General features: G+C 47.8%; 1 protein-coding gene across 10 annotated transcripts in view; it reads right to left on the bottom strand.

Annotated features, from left to right (window-relative positions):
- LOC109479213 (ETS domain-containing transcription factor ERF-like) overlaps positions 1-17916 on the bottom strand; it is a 57969-nt gene that overhangs the window by 13337 nt on the left and 26716 nt on the right. For 9 of the 10 annotated variants that reach the window (XM_019781110.1, XM_019781109.1, XM_019781112.1 and 6 more), the window contains one exon: positions 11162-11266. In XM_019781110.1, coding sequence (XP_019636669.1) covers positions 11162-11243 — 82 coding nt within the window. In that variant the 5' untranslated portion in view covers positions 11244-11266. Of the gene's footprint in view, positions 1-11161; positions 11267-16507; positions 16946-17916 lie in introns of those variants that run through there. The other variant, XM_019781116.1, reaches the window with a different exon arrangement.

Here is a 17916-nt window from a genome sequence, read left to right as displayed (position 1 = left end):
CCCCCCCACACACACACATGCCATGTGACCCATGCTGTGACCAAGCGCGCCCGAGTGGTAAAATGCCGCTCGCCGAAGTGGGAGTGTGTGGCCCGGAATAATGCAAGTCAGGTGTAGTCTGCTTCAGTCCAGTTAAGCGAACTTTGGCCTGCCATTAGTTCTCGACTATAGTAAGGTATTCGCTCTGCAAACGATGCACGAATCTTATATCAGATTTCTAGTTTTCCAGTGAAACAAGTCACTGGCGTATGTTGTGTGTGTGGTCTTATGGGTGGGCAACAGCAGCTTCCTGAAACAAGAACTCATTTAACTTCTTAAGTTGCCTTCACAACAGGAGGGCTACGCCGCTGAACTCTTACTAGACTCTGCCATTAATCATCGAGTAGGAGTCATGACCGGTGCCACGGGTTCGCCTTCAAGATCTGGGCTGGAATGTGTCACTTTTAAACACGGCTGAGTCGGACTAACGCTTCTTACAAAATGCGCAGATACTGGAGTTTGTTGATCGCGCATGCGTTTCCTTCTTAGAGCATCACTTACACCAGTAGAGGCTGGGGAACCACGCCCCCTAACGATAATGTCTGTGTCACTGCAGATTGTGTCAGTGAACAGGTACAGACGGGGAAAGGCGGATGACAGCTTCAGGTGGGAGATATGTGACTTAGTCCAAGAAAATGTCAGCCAAATGTTCATACAATTCATCGGATACCGACTGCCATAGAACAGACCACGCTCACGTTACATGACTGTCGCATTGCATGATTTGTCCATAAAATTCAGTGAGTGAAAATACAGAGCTTCCACTAGGCGAAGCAGCGAACTTCCGTGCAGCAACATGGACAATTAAAATAAGCATTTTCGAGTTGTATGTATCCTTCACTCCAGCAAGTCTGCCAGTTCAATACAGCATGTAACCATTTGCCTCTTTCCAACTATCAACTTATTTTAGCGCCACCCACGCACACTAGTCTGTCTTTGCTGATATGTCACACGGCCGTGTAAGTTACAATTGGCGCATGACAACCCAGACGTGATGGGAAGAAGTCTATTTCAGTTCCCAGCAGGCGCACGGCTGGCTTCCCGCGGACACGTCCAGCTCATTTTGGAGCGCGGCCAGGCGAGGCACGGAGGCAGCCCGACCACTCTGCCGCGGTTGATACGTACCTTGTTAACATTTGATCTGACAAGGCAGAAAATAGAAACAAGTAGTTTGTGATGGGATGTGGCGGTGGGAAGGAGAGGTTTGACCGGTTTTGACCGGGAGGCGTATTTCTCCTGGCCTCCGGGCCGTAGCGTAACCTTGACCGGTCGGTGCACACATCAAACGGCCACAGGCCACGCGCAAGGCTGCACCGGGACTTGCCCCGTGCCCGCCACTAATTGCTTGCACGTTGCGGCGGGTAAGAGGAGATTGTTACTTTAAATATAGGTATTAGATCTTACATTATTGAAGTTGTGCCCGACATGCGGAGCATGCCGATCGAATTAAGGGTCCGGGCCGACCAACTCCTCTTCAATCACGACTGACTACACCGAGCAAATTAAAGGGCACCACGGAAACCGCCGGAAAGGAAAAGTGTTCCAGAACAGCGTCCGTCTGACCCTGTGTTCATGGCAACACCGAATATATCTTTGGTAGCGGCTAAAACGGGAACCTATAGTTGGTTAACTTCTACGGACAAATACTTAGAAAGGGGATCCTTGAACTTCATCCGCAGCGCTGTCTAAACACGACATAACAAGAAAATTGGAAAGTTGCCCTGGTCTAGAATTAATACTTATCGATGGTATAATTAGATAATCACTTCCTTGCCAAAGAGGTCAGAAGGCTCAAGAATATTGCTTCAATCTATTTTACGTCTTCTATAATTCTCCTCGTGAACAGAAACTGTACTTGAAAACACGAGAAGAGAAAGTTTAGCTGTCACCTTGTGCAGACATGGTTGTGGGGACAGAGCGAGGAGCTGACATCAGTGATTTACATGAGCACAAACATCTCTCGGGAGATCTCCATCCGGGGAAGGTCTCGATAAGACTAACGGTCCATGATACAATAAGTGTTTCTTGATAGTTATCTGGTTATGTTCGTGGGAAAGTGAAGCTGAACACGAATGATGGAAGAGGCGCTAAAAACCGTGCGAGAAGCCCTGCGACACGGCCGAACAAACTGCAGGGATCGCGTCTATTGGAAACGGATGTCCTACATGTATCGAGTTCCTTCTGCCTGATGCCAAGCCGCTGGTTTTATCAACACGAGCGGTCCAAAACAGGGTAGCAGCGCTCCGCACTTACAGTACATACACAGGGTAATTAAAAAGGAATCTTCCGCCCCGTGTCCTGCCTGACCCGGGATTATTGCAGGAGTAAGCGAATCTGTGCCGGCCTAACATCGATAAGTACAAGGCCACCGCTGACATTGAACTCTAAGTCGGACGGAACGCTGAAGACATTCTCGCCAGTTGTTTGATTACAGGGGTGTCTCCGAGGGAGTTATCCTCCTGTTACTCACTACATCCGCTACCGCTACCTCCCCCAACCCATCCGCTAACAGGTCATCAGCTTGTCCCCACGATTCAAAGGTCCTGGCGTTAGTCCATCAGCCATGGACGGGTTATGTCAACCTTTCCTCAATAGTTCGGCCCGTTCTGACATTACCCCGTCCCTCCCCCGGGGTTACACAGTGGGCACACAACCAGTTGCGCACCTGCACCTGTATGTCTGTCTGGTTAGGATTACTCCGTGGATCCAGACCTCCCAACAAACAACAGGGACAGGGAAGATTCGCCAAGGAGTTTGACTCTCCACAAAATCAGAATCAGCAATGAACCTTGAAAAAAAACCTCAAACCAATCTGTGCTTTCAAGCTGTACATTACAGCTTTACGTAAGTGTCCCGTCGCCTATAGGCCGCTCAGACATTTGGGTGAGTTATTCACAAGTCGAGTTATTGTTTCCGTCCCCATTAAGACCACCTCACTGTTCTTTGCCATTTGTAAGTGTCAGTTGCAGTAGTTAATTTGCTGTTTGCCTTGACACCGATTAACGTCAGTGTTTTAGTATAGTCGGGAGTCTTCGCGAGGTTCTCGCTCCCTCGTTATGTAACCATCATAAACATCTAGATGACTCTGTGAGCCTGCGCGATTAGGATGCACTGCCAGTAATGTGGGAACAGCACGAATCCCGTTGGACCAGACGGAGGAATGTAGGTGTTTTGTCTCGCCGGTATACCTGGAAGGAGCGAGCTTTCCCGGGGATTTAACCGAACCGACGGTACTCAATTAACCCTACCTCGGGACTTGACTTTGTTTGATTTCGTCCCATCCAGGGACTTGTTTCTACCTGGCAAGGCCACGGGTCGTGAGGAGGCTGCCTCATCGGAAGCGTCCCCGGGGATGTGTACGCGCAGGTGTGAGCCGCCCCCGCCGGTTGGTCGTGACCGCAGCCCGGGTGGCCGTCCCCCGGCTCGACCTGCCGACATCTTCCCTGCTGACTACCAAACAGCCTTGAAATCTTCCGGGTCGAAGAGTTAATGGTCTCGGCACGAGTCGGCCCTCACACACGGCCCTCCAAGGACTGCCATGCTGAGAGGAGGATCATAGCCCACAGCTGGTAACGTTCGTCGTCCCGTGAGCAATTAAGAACTGGGGGCGTTTAGTTAACCATAGGGGAGAAGGTCTCTTCTCCAAGTGCAACTTTACCTAACACCCACGGGACACTGTTTCTTCCATTTCTGTCAGCCACCAACTTTCCACACTTTATCATGAGTTTGACCCTCGGGCTTTGATGTTCCCTGGAAAGAGAACGGGAACCTTTTCTCTCCGGAGGATCGTGGGTTAACTCGGCGCCTTGGCGCACCCCCTCTCAGGAGCTGCGGCAACTTCACAACAAGCAAGGCTAAAGGAAGTAGCAGATGTAAACTTCGTCGGTAGGTACCCTCTGAGGGAAGCCATGTCGACAGAACTACGCACCAAGCTAGGTGTAATTACATTTGATAGATCAAGTTCCACGGATCACTGAACAAGTCGTCTGGACTGACGTGATTTGTCTTCGCCAAGTCTTTAAATTGATTATCTTTTCCATACCATTGTCTTCATTTCAAAACGTATAAAGGGCTTTTCTAGTTTTCTCCATTGTTAAGTCCTACACAAAGGTATAGGGCGGATCCTGACAAGAAAGAAAAGAAAAAAAAACTCTTTAGAAGTTGAAACATTTCAACACTATCTCCGCATTAACTTTCATACAGTTTCTGTTTTGTTCCAACTGGTGCCCTTGGCAATGGGTAATCTAATTTCTATTCACAGCACTTTGATACACTGTACTTTCTGTCTCGTGATTTCCTCAAAGGATAGAAGATCTAAGGACCGAAAGTTCCCGCCTTCATGTCCTGTCGTGTCAACAGTACACGGGGTCATTCCCCCAGGCCTGCCCGAGTCTCCAGGAGCTATCTCGATAAACTATAATTAGCCGCGGGGATCAAGTCAGTGGACTTCCAAGAAGGAAATAAAACGGGAAAGACTGTTGAAGAGTGACGACATAGGGTTCTCCATTTTCTCTCTGAGAGATATTTTTTTAGCTTACCCTATCCATTATAACTAAAGACTGGTGAATGATGGAACATGTTGGGCTAGGACAGATCTCGACATTTTAGCTCACCTTCCCATCGAGGTCTAGTGAGGGACCTCATTGATACGCATGTACCAAAACTCTCCACTCGGTGTAATGTCGCCGGACTGGCGCGCTCACTAACTATATGCACGATATCAGTTACGTGAGCTTGTTTCAAGACAGTTGAGGGTAGGGTTGCGGCGAAACATTCAATTAAGTTGTCAAGCGATGCCATGTAGGGGATGTCTTCATCCTCGCAGGGCCTCTCGGTGATGACCGATGACCAGAAGCTTTGGCTACGGCTGCAAAGGGAGCCGGCCAGCTCACCCCCGGCCTAAGCCGTAAATGCGATTCCTTGAGTGTGTTAGCCGCGGTGTAAGACCTCGCCGATCCGCCACAATCGCTCAAATGGGATCAAGTTGAAGAGACGACATGAACTCTAATCACGCCTGACGCCGACTGAGATGTCGGGCAAGTTTTAATTGGACACACGACACGTTCTTCACGGCTCAACCTTTGCCTTTTACTGCTTAGATAAACTAACGGAGCAGTAGAGGCTAGTCCCACAGACAATTATTCCTAGGCAAAAGGAATTTTCGGATTTAGCAGCGTGCTACACACGAGACATAGCATGGCCTTGATATCTGCATGGACCCGGTGTTGTGTAACAACGTGTGAAACAATTCTAAAACACGGCAGATACGGAAGTTTTGTCCTTGTCCCGGACGTATGCCACCTCCACAGCCATAAATGTGTTTACGGATCCTCAACAACATAACGCCTATTGTATACAAAACAGTAAGATGCACAGAAGGCATTGTGTACACTACAGAAACTTCTAATAACAATGTTGCTTAGACAACATGGCATAGGAAATAGCACGGGGTGCTTGGACCGTAGGATGTGTGGGCGAACGTTCGGAAACGGACCTATATCTTTCGGGTCATTGACATTGTATGTAATTGTCATCTTACTAGATCAGATAGAGAGCTATAAGAATGTAAAGAAAACATACAAAAACATCTAAGGTAAATTTAAAACTCGACCGTAGATGACACTTTTCGAAGATTAGAAGACATGGTTCAATCCATACATGGTCGAATGTATGAACCTGCACCAGCTTCTCTGAAATATCCATGAAGTTACATTATTACCTGTCTAAAGTTTAAAGATAGTAGTACAGAGATCTATTGGCCTTTCAAACGGGTTTTCAACCTTTGGGTGTTTGTACACAACAGATAAGGGTGTACATTGTCCCCGCCAACAGGATAGATTATTTCCGGAGCTATCTCGCCGACCTTCCCGGTCAGCGAAGGGACGAGTCGTCCAACTTCCCGCCACTAGTCTTTAAGTGCGATTGACCGGTCCAATCGACTACATTAGACAACACATGCACTTTTTGTCCACACACTAATGGAGCACATCGATCGTCTGAGTCCCGCTGCCGTCAAGAGCTGCTGCTCCTCGGGAGCCGAGGATGAAGAGGTGCCGGGATGAGGCTGGAATTACGCCCTGCTGCCGCTCCGGACGCAGCACACACACCGGCACGTCACCACTACGGGCACGTCTTCCGCAAACCACGGGTCGGGGGAAGAAGGAGGGAATTACAGCAACGTGCAAATATTCATGACTTTCTTCAGTCTGTTCTATTTTCAGAGCGAGGGAACTGCCCCCTCGGCTCATCTGAGCCGCTTCCCTTGACGCTCTTCGCTTCCGGCCCGGTGATATCTTCGGACGCACTCCGTTTCAAGTGCCATCAAGAAGATAGAGACAACGCATTCTGCTCATAAATAATCCACTTCAGAGTATTGAAGTCGGCAGCTATCTAACGGACCGTCCTAGTCAAAACATCATTGGAGAGTCGATAGGGTCTCCTCATGTGAAACGCCATGGACAGTTCAGTCTGGGTGATGTATAGCACCGCCTGCCCACAAAGGCGATCTCTCTGGTCCCAATTTCCGATCCGACAAAATCTTCCCAAGCGGCGAAATTGATCTCGATTTCTTTTAAGAAGGTTTTCTACTGTACAGGGGTGTCTAACGCGAGAGCTATTGTCATACTGCATTCTGTACGGGTAAGGGTGCATTCCTACAAGCTCAGTAGAATTCGAAATATATTGTTGCACGACAATTGAATTAACGGTCAAGCCGAAGGTAACATAAAATTACGTGCGCTTCTCCGCTTATCTTCCTTTTCTACCAAACATTTGAAACTTGAATAATCTCTGCCATAAGTTAGCATAACTAACAGTTTCACAAGACGTCAATGAACATGACACTGACGTCGACTATCTGTGTGTCTGAGCTGGCCTTGGCGACCTAGGACAACCCTGTTGCTAACTGTGTCACCGCATGACACAGTCAACTCGAGCAGCCTAAAGTAATTGAAACAACAAGATTGCATCAACTGTGGAATGCCGAGGCAGATTTTCACTTTAAGTTTGGTAACTTTCCAGGTAATGTGAGAACAGATTTGTGTTCCAGTTTTGTGTAATGCCGAGTTGGCGGTATCAGCAGGCATTTCTGTGAACACCGCTTTGCTCAATCAGAGGTCCCATTAGTTCTAAGCACACCCACAGGTAGCAACTGCTCGGAAGTTTCACTGCAAATTTGTGCCGACGGCAGGATATACATCATCTAGTCCCGGTGCGTGACACCGATGATTTCAAGCGGCGTAACTGTCATTGAAATTGTCGTTATCAAGACAATCACACGCCTGGAAGTGGCGGCCAGGGACTTGTTCACAATTAACGGAGCGGCGGATAGAACTTTTCCCCTCCTGTTCGTTGCGTTTTCTTGCCCTCTTGGGGATTGTGGATGTGCTGACGAGGACGGAGCGCCGTTAAACGCGAGGAAATGACACCTGCGGCGCTGCCACCTGTTCTTTCTCTTTGAGGAAAAACGTCGAGTGCTCTAAAAATCGACCACTGACATAACCAAGCAAGCACAGGAGCCGCTTTTTCTGGGAAAAGTGCCTGGTATGATGGATTGGGACGGGAGGGGGGAAATGGTTGTAAAGAGGACATGAGTTTGTCGGCCGGCAAAGATGTCGGCAGGGCAGTTAGCTGCACACTGTCTGTCTGCGGGGCCTGATTTGTTTCGACATCTGTTACTGACAGCTCATTCCAACTCCTGCAAACCCGGCGGGAAGTTGAGTGAGTTGGAACCTGTAACATATAGAGGCTTTAGGTAATGGTCAGATGGGAACTTTACCGCCGATCATCCACAAGCGCTTTATCTCTACTCTAAGAAATGGTGCGCAGGATCTACCAAAGTACCCATGCCATTACTGGAAGTTTGCCGGGATGCTGGGCTGATTGACGTGTGAGGGGAGGGACGGGTGTACCTGAGGAGACAGGGCCAGCCAGCGGAATCTGCCTCTGATCCAACCATCGGCTATCTTCACTCAACAAGCCACCGCGCGCACACAGCAAGCCGAGATAAACGCTCCCAGTGACAATCCTGTCTCGGGGCACATCTCGTGTCTCGTCAATATTTAATTGCTCTAACCCAGCGGGGGGAGTTCCAAAGGAACGCTCCGTGCCGCCGCCAGGGAAGTCATAAGCTCGGAACATCGCTGACTTCCGACCCGCAGAGCCGCCGTGTACAAATCGCATTAAACTCCCGCGGTACAGAGCCGGCGGACCAGCCAGACTCGCCTCCCCGCCCGCACGACCTTTTGATCACGGTTGGAGGAAGCGATGGAATCGCACGATCGATCGCGGCTTATTTCGGACTGGCTAATGCAAAATTTAAGATAGCGCGCCGCGCAAGCTTTCACCCTCGCTTTTCGGCGTGGAAGGTATCGGACAACTGGCCAAAGGGCCTTTTTAAAAGAATCCTCTTCCCTCCTTTGGAGTGAAGAGATAAGAACGTTATATAGAAATGGCCATATTGATGGGGTGGATACGGCTGGGCGAGGAGGCAGAGGCGGAAAACAATCCGCAGAGGGGCACTCAGGTGCATATTTCCGGTTTCAAGCAAACTTGATAAGAGATGTTCGGCGGAATATCGCCGCTCATGATAGAAGAAAGATTACCCTTTGAAGATGGAGGGGGAATAAAGAGAAATCCTGCCGAAGGTAGGAAGTTTCAAGCTAAATTTGTCTGCTATCAGTCTATGCCAAAAAGGAGAGTTTTCTACCGAGCGATACTGGAGGCAAGAACGCAGTGAAGTAGAATGGGCATGTCTGCGGTCTTAAGTGGTGGTGTTAGTTTATGACCTGCTATTAGCCAAATCGCCATTCCGTTACTGTCAGGAAATGAAATATAAGAATGAAAAACTTTATAATCCTCGAAAGTTTTAAATACTGGCGATAGAGTCATAAAAGGCAATAGGATAACAAAGTGACCCAAACCGACCAGGCACTCGGGTATTGGGAGTTGTTGCCTGAACACAATCTGTGATTATTCTCCAATCCTTCCGGCCGACTTGCCATCAGTACCGATAATCACTGCGTCTCCTGCCTCGCGCTATTTTCTGGATTGCCGATTTGTCCGAAATCTGCGCAATTACCCGGTAATAGCCGTGTACCGTATCCGTTCTTCCCTGTCCGCATACGCAGCGCCTGCATTTCCATCCTCTGACAAAGGGGAGACTGGGATAACTCGTGACACGTTTTTGTTTCTCACCCGAGTCTATCAGAACAAGGAGCTTTAAATTTGATTTTTAACCTCCTTGATCAGAGTAAACGGGAGCTCATGTTTCATGGTCATGATTTTGTTAAACCGTCAGCATTGAGCCAGCGACGCACGCACGAACAGTAGTCTACATTGTTGGAATTGCCTTCAAGTTGCAACTGCAGAGAATCATGGGATACGCGTCTTCATATATCCCATCACCCCTAGAGTAATGGACGGAACCATCAGTGAGGGGTGAACTTGTCCTCTCACTCAGAGCAATTACATGACTGATGTTTGTATCTAGGTTAGACAATGTGTCGCCTTCATATATCTGTGTAGTAAAACAATCTTAACTGATGCACGACATCAGTGCCGAGGTCATGACCGAGGTCTACGGTCAAGGTCAAAATATCAACTCTCGTAATCCTGGCTAGACGAGTCCTCGGTTTTCCGTGTTTAAGAACGTTGCTGTCTTTTCTGTTTTTCATGTACGAAAGAAAGATCGATGTTAACTTTACTTGCGCGTGGTTTGCGCGTCTGTGTCCCGCCGCGCGGATTAAAGGTTGGAAGTGGTAGCGACGCGTTCCCGCCATGGGGTCACTCAAAGTTCGTGTGCGATGGCGGGAAAGGAGGACTAATTCGGTTATACCCTGAAAATTGTGGCGATACATGTGCTTAATCGGCAAGAAACTCTCTGGTGACCTGTTGAATTAGGGAAGCCAGGTCGTGGCCTTTCCTTCTCCCAAAGCAAGGTCCTCCTCAGGGTGCCCCACCCCCACGGGGTCACAACCTCTCCCATTGAGCGACATATGCTAAGACTAGAGGGGGTCGATGGAAACACGATTATGCTGAAAGCTCTCAACTTTTTATTTTGACCCTTCTACATCATTTGATCTCCCCCGGTCTGGTCGAATCACATTAAGTCGTATCTCGTGGAGTCTGGTCGCTGCCCCGGGGTCAGAAGTCCAGGAAATTTCCAAATTTTTAATGGCCAGAAATTCGATTTCAACTCATCCCCCGACAGCAAAACACCCATCAGAAAGTCTCAGCTCTGAAACAACAACTCACTTTTGCAAGGTGGGTGGTTGTCTGGTCGTAACAAGACTGAGATGAAAGAGATGGGCTGACGCACAGTGTTTGTCGAAGTAAAACTAATGGCAGTGGTTCCATTGGGGGTATTTGCGTCTCAATTAGTCGCTAAAATGTCGTTTTTTTTCTGTAGGTAATGCGGGTATAGCGATGCTACAGCTAAATGAATTCATCAAAAGATTCAGAAAAACACCGCGGGTTCCGCAAGGAAAACTTCTCGTTTCGCTTTCCACATCAAAATGCGCGTGTGAGAAGGTTGTCATACAGCACGTGCTAACGTTGCCGGAAACTTGTTCTGTTCGCGCTCTAAACCTACAAGGCCCGCGCAGGCAGACGGCAGGGCACCAGCCGTCCCTGTAACAGGGTCGACCAACATCGTCTAAACAAGTCATCATTTAATCGGCGCCACAATCCATACAATTAAATATAAAGTAATTACTTTGCTACGTGCACGTGGAGATACAACATATGTTACTTAAACATATTTCTGGGTAGCTTTGTCGAAACTATCAACTTTACATACAAATGTAACTTCAATACAACAGTATCAGCAGAAGAATGTTCCTTTCTGAGTTTATGTGTAGCATTGGTAGTTTCTTCATTTACTACAAGAAGACATTCAAATCTACCATAGAATAATGTAACATGCACATTTGGCGTCCGAAGAACAAACGGCCATTTTGAAAATACTCAGACAAATTGAAAAAATTCTCATTTTGTAATTGAACATCGAAGAGAAAAACACAGAAGTAACTGGAATGAAAGTAGCGTTTGTTCACTCAATGTCCTTCGCATTTTCAACATAGCCGTCGTTCTTGCTGCATGACGCATGCGCACGAGCACACACCTGGTAAGCGAGGGGCGGCCTCACCTGGCCTCCACAGCGGGATCCCCGACTTCAGCTTGTCGGCGCACGTGCACTGCTGCATCACGCTCAGCGGGTCCGCGAAACCTGCAGCCAACACAACAAACACAACATCAACGGTTTGGTCAGACACCCAAAAGAACAGAGAAAAGAACAACCCAAATGAAGTATTTCTCAAACGTTATTACAAGAACAACTTCATTCACCGCTAGCGTTACCAGGACCCCCTCCCCCCATGCAGACCCTTATAAACATCTACCGGAATGTTTACTGAAATGGACGAAAGAGAAAATGGTGGTGGGAAAGTATGGATGATTACATGATTTCTTAGGAGTACGCATACATTCGTCGGACGCTCTATTCGTCGGAACCGAAGGTCTTCTTGTCGGTTTTATCACTTTGAAGACTCCTAAGACATTCCCTCTCCAGTCTCTCTTAATGAAGTGTCTCGTAAACAGGGCCTACGGAACCCATCGAGCGATTCAATTTCCAACGGAATCGTAGAAATGTGGATGGTCGCCAAGATGAAATAAAGTAATCATACCACATTCAGTAATCCTTGATGGAACTACAGAATCTATGTTTAATCATACACCAGGTAAAGACTAAGAGGTATGCGTGTGCAGCCTTTTTTCTTTGGTAAGAAGAATGATTTGATAAAGTCTACATTCTTACTTTAAACAACAATCACAATAAGACAGACATTTGTACTTTAAGGGGTGACATATCTGACGCATATGAAATAAAAGCAGCTGTTTGTTACACTTGATGAAAGCGTTCTTCTTTGTGAGGTAAAGCCGTTCCTATCGTGATCATAACCACCTGTAGTCTCGTGTACATGTAAACAGCACATCCCGTGTGGGGAAATACAATAATCATGTGTCACACACAGATGTCATTCTGAAATGGGGTTTGGCGTCTTCAAAATCTGACATCAACTAAGAAGAGAAAGGCCAAGAAAAAAGGAGGTATTTTACCGTTCGCAATGTTTACGAAGACCCGAGGAAGAATAGAGCTACAAGGATGTAAGATGATATCTCGATGCCAGTTGTTTTATAGCTTTAGCTAGATATTGTTCTTTAAAGAAAAACAGGCCGGTGGATATGTTCTTTTTTAATTTCACCATTTATTCTGGCGTGTTCCTGTGTTCAAGACGGCCCGTGGGAGTCAAAAATACCCGCAGCACCCTGTAATCAGCGATTAGGTCCGTTACCATGGCAACTAAGGCGGATCGTCAGCCCCCACACAAGCCCGATGATTAAAATGTGGCCAGTGATAAGTTTCCTCGCCCTGTGTATGAATATGTACGCGGGCTGGTGAGTAATATGCAAAGATTCTCGGCTCCCATACTTCCACACCCCCGTACAGCACTGTGCTATCCGTACACAAATGTTGTCCCAATCTTCTGTGATGACTCAAGATGTCCATAAGTAGACATGCAGTTACTACTGTACGTAGTGCGGCAACCTCTGCAAGTGTCTACCGGCATTATATACTATACTGTTTCATGACTTACATCTTCAGGGAAACGACTGTACCGTTAAGTGTTCTCAGAACTGGTAAGTTTGCCAAAAAGCCGTCAGGCATAAAGATGACAAAGATACAACGCATCTTTAAACTGCAAACATAGAAGCACAATGAAAACGTTGCAGGATACGAAAGACCGATTCGTAGACTTTGAAGCGACGTTTTTACTAAATGCGAAGCCTTTTGTGTGGTTCGTGAATGAATTCTGTATTATGCGCAATGGCGAGGCAATGCATACAGCGGGTTGGCGAATAACAGTACATGACCGTGGTGTGTTACTGTCCGCAAGCGGAAGCGGAAATAATCAGGAGGAACACCCTTGAACGTTTTCCTGGTATCACTCAATCCCTGGCGTGCGGCCGACCTTGTATGGTGTCAGCATTCCTAGGATGCTCCAGCAGCGACGGGGCACATTTTTACGTTCTAAGGTTTCCTTCAGACTCGCGGCTTCCGCGTCCAGACCCGGCAAACCTGTCGGAAATGTAACCGTAGGCTTGCGGGAGCGACACGAGGAAAATACCATTTCCTGGTTGGTACGGCGCGGTCGCCCGAGCACCTGCCCTTGTCGACAGCCCCCAGAACGACCGGTAACAAGGCAGTCGCGAGGCCGGCGGCACGCCCTGTCGTAAAGAAACCCTCACATAACACAGGACACTGAACTCACATGGGAAATGCACGGGCCTGCAACATGGTCGCTATGTGAGCTATGACCCAGTCAGGAAGGAATGTTTCCTGGTAGGAAAGTAGGCCGGGACAGCCCGCCAGGTGCAGCGCCGCGTACGGTAGCAATCTACTGCGCAGTGGGGTCAGTTGGCAGTTTTACGAGCGCCCCCCTCCTAACACCAGCCCTGGAAATGGCTGAGATACCGCGGTTCATCCAAAGAGCACATCTACTATAGCGTGTCAGCATCAAGGCCAGCGGTTATCTTCACAACTAGCAACGTTTTTCATACTCGGTCGTCCCACAGCCGTCCTAAATGGCGCGTTGGCTGGGCTCCCGAGAGAGATAGACACGGTATCGGCTTACCGACCCAATAACTGCGCGCCCCTACAGCTCTAATGTCGCTATATTGTCTGTGATATCTTCATAATAGGAGTATAATCAAATATTATTGAGTGGGTAACAAAGCATATCCGAAGTGAGCCTGATCGCACTGAAGCGGGAAGTGCGAAGGGTCAGCCAGGCGGGCCAGATTGATAAAAAGCGCAGTTATTCCGGCCAGACAACTGCTGTATACAATATGTCTCCGGCAGTTAACCCATGTCTACTGTCGCCATGTTATAGATGTGCGTTACAGCAAAAATGAAATGCCCAAATGGAGAAAGCGCCTAAGAACAGGAACTGGGGATTAGGGTTATATTGCGGACTTTATTGGCCTGAGTCGCCGGCAAATCGTACATCCACTGCACTAGGTGCTGTTCGATAGCCTGAGAGCCTGCGCTATCAGGGCATCTACAGCACACAACCGTGACACTCTATAATTCTATATCACGGACTACGGTAAAGAGATGACAGTAAAAGATAGGGGAAGTGCTGGGTGATGCCGAACGGACGGTGCCAAAAGCCCTGGCCATTTCCTGGTGTACATGCGTCACTATTATTATAACTGAAAAAAAAATTAAAACGGAAAAGAATAAAGTAACTACCAAAATAAATTACATGAAACAGCAAATGCAAGAAGGGACATTGATGCAACATGACCTCCCCGATCTACATAAACACTCCATTGCAATTTTAAATGGTTTGAGGGGATTGGGCATTAAATCAGTTCACTGTGTGAAACAGAATCTACAAGTGTTTGTACCTCTGTAAGAGCCCTGCAGTTGAATGCGATACGTTTTTTTTTTACTTCAAAAGAAACAAATAACTTAAATAACACATTTGTTGTGACCTTAGTCCAATGGAATTCGTAAAACGCCTGAAGCCTGACTGACTGTGTTTAGAGAAACAGAGTCAGAGAAGACATACCAAACGATTATAATGTTGTATAGACAACTACACCCCTGGAGGTGACAAACATGTATGCGGAGTATGCAACAATTTTTAGTGACACTCCATACGCCCTTGTTTAGTGCTGGAGATTTTTCTGCCTTTCTATCATGAAAAAAATGCGCCACCACAAAACAAAAACCAATCCCATACTGCCGTGTAGAATTACACCCTTTTCTCGTATTGTCTAGAATGTGATAAGGTGAGGCCTGTAATTAATTGCTACAGTAGTCCTGCAGATTTGTCTGCTTCCACAGGAGAGCACGACGGGATCAGCTTCCGTTAGTCATCAGGTGAAAACGCCTCTGGCTTTTACCCTTCAGGAAAAAAATTAATCTGAACTACAAAAATCTGTCTGCGACCTTCAAGCACCCTTGTAATGTTACATAAGGTGGTAAAATTAAAGAGTGAATGCGCGCAAGAATGGTATCCGATCTTTGGGGGTAGTCTTAACAATGCGATATTTGCCGCAAACATTCTCGCTAAGGGCTGGTTCATTTCACATGGGCGAGGGGGTGTATAATATTAAGTGCTTGACTGACGGGACCGTGCGGTATGCATGTAAACTTCAGAATATATATTGTACAATAAGAAGACGGATTCATCACTTTGTAGCAAAGACAAAGGAAATGTGGGATACATGAACTGTACTACGGGTACACGCGACCACAAGTGGAGGAAGACGCATATAACGTTATCGTTTTTATGCTTGCTTAGCTTTAAATAAGCAATAACAATCGAGGCAAACAGCAACGGCAAAAATAATAAACATTGGTTGCAATGTGGAAGGCAGCCTTGCATCGATGCCAATAAGATATTTTGGGCAACACGTTTAATGAGAAGTGTCTTCAAAACACAGGTAGACATCAGTATTGATGCTACGGATCAAAGACCTCAAGAAATGAAAAGTAAAAGATGAAAATAGGTCGTGTTTGAACACTGGCATCAAGTATACAGGTCCTCAGCACAACGAAGGACAGGTGTCCTCTTTGAGTCGCCGTCCGTCCACTTGTCCAGTGAAGATGGAATACATGTTGTAATTTGTTGACGGATCTCCTCAAATTCAAATCAGCTGTTCATTAATATCCTTAATGTGAAAGGTCGGATTTTGCAGCTTCTGCATGGCCCAGTACGTGGGATGTGCCAGTTTTCAATCAGTCTCCCTAATTGTTCCCTGCTTGGCCCTTAAAAGTTGTGAGTCTGCCTGGGCAGTCCGTCGGTTAACTAGAGCGCGACAGACAACATTTACAGCCACAGAGCCATGTAATCTATCATAGGTCGCCAGCGTTCTCCGTCCACAATCCTGCCGAGCATTGCCCGGCTCCCGACGACGAGCACGACTCGTATCGTCTGAAAACGCATGCCGCTATAAACGTCCACACTGCAGAAGATGGGCAGACACAGACGACTGTGCCCCGCCTCTGAGTCATAGCAACTCGCGGCTCATCTGCATAGCATGACCGAGTTGCCAGACTCACCAACACACTGTGCCAAACAGCTCCAAGCAAAACCCTTTCACTACTTCTCCCCAGCCTTTGTGCGTGGCCTTTTGGGACTGTCTGCACAGATGTGGCCTTCTGACAATGGCAACATAGCTGCACACTGCCGACCTCGGCAAACGGCAGCCAGCTGTATACAAAAGAGCGCCCGTGCAAAGCCTCCGACTCACTGTGTCTGTGGCTACATAGTTTAGCGTTTACCCACATATGCATACTGTGTAAGCTCTACATCATGCTCCTATAGCTGCAGGCTGCAGACCTTACGATGCCCCCATGCATTGTCAGCTATCACAGCTAGCAGCTCTTCCCTACCTGGCGTGTGAAGATAGCAGGCTGCAGAGGTCAGCAGCACGGCCTTGCCCGCTGCATGTTGACGCTCACAGGAAACAGTACTTCCAGGTCGCTTGCAAGTCTGTCTCTCCCTGACCCGCGCAGCTTGGCCCCGCAGCCGTGAACTATTTGTGTCTGTGCGGTCGCAACCCAATCCGGGCCTAAACAGTCAGTAGACGCGAGCCCTTCTCTATTTACTTTTGCTCGGGCCAAGTCGAGGTGAGGGCGCGGAAACTCGTGGTGTGCCAGAAGACCAACTATTGTCCAACGGATATATTATGTGATCCGCCAAAGGTCATGAGGCGGGCGAGTGATCAATAATTTATTACTGTAACCCCGGCGCTCCTGACGCATGGCACAGCAGCACGGCCCGGACCCTAGAATTACAACCAAGTCTTGTTACAGACGCAGTAAAACCCACTCCAAGTCTATCATTTCTACTATTAATTCCTCGTTGTGCAGCACAAGCTCGGTAATTGGGGAGCCCCGGGCCTACAGTTGAGGCAGTGTCACGCCGCCTAAGTAAGAGCCGGACTGGGGGATTTCGGGGCAATGTCAGATAAAGTGAAACCGTAGAACTATTAAAAAGGGAAGCTTGACATGCCATTGCACCGCCACTGGGAGTTACAGACCATTACATTATTGGTTAGGTTGGCTTCAGAGATGATGTTTTCAAGCTGGATTGAGGAGCCGGGACGTCTCAGTTGTGACACCGGTATGATTCCTCATCAACGACCGTGAAAGTTGTGAAGTCCTTGCGCGGGCCAGTTGGCCTGCCCCGCCACCGCCTCCCCTGTCAGCACGGCAGCCTGCCCCGCACAGCCTGGAGATCAGGTTTCCTCCCCTGAAGCCGTCCTAAATCACTCAGCTAATTTGTCAGGTTAGGAAACAGGGGCACTACTTAATAATAGCCGAAAAGTCTTGTACCGAGGATACTGATGAAGAATTATATCATTACAGAATCCTAATATAGTGGCGAGAAAGGAAAACGTGTTCAAAGGGTAACCCAATCCCAATAGTATGTATCGTGCGATATGGATAGCCTGGGCCTGCGGCTTCAGACGGAGAAAGCACCAGACGAGACGGTAGGCGTGAGCATGTGAAAAGCCGTGCATGGGTCAGTGCCCGTCTGCCAGCCTATCATGAGCTGACATTCCTCATCAGTGATAAGGATATCCTCATCCCATGTCATGTACACATTACAGTGGAGGTATTTGTCTCACAAAACAGACCTACTACAAAGTCGCCCTACAGATCGATTCTCGACCAACAGCCCTAAGCCTGGATCTCGAGACTAACATTCCCAGACCGCCATAATTAATGGCAACCTGCCTGCTGTGCGGAAAAGAACAGGGATCCGAGCTATCAACGCAGACCTAATTTTTCGGACG

The sequence above is a fragment of the Branchiostoma belcheri genome, unplaced genomic scaffold (assembly GCF_001625305.1).
Source record: "Branchiostoma belcheri isolate BF01 breed outbred unplaced genomic scaffold, Haploidv18h27 scaffold47, whole genome shotgun sequence".
NCBI classification, from domain to species: Eukaryota; Metazoa; Chordata; class Leptocardii; order Amphioxiformes; family Branchiostomatidae; genus Branchiostoma; species Branchiostoma belcheri.
The sequence above is the reverse complement of the archived record's forward strand: the minus strand, read 5'-3'. Positions and strand labels throughout refer to the sequence as shown.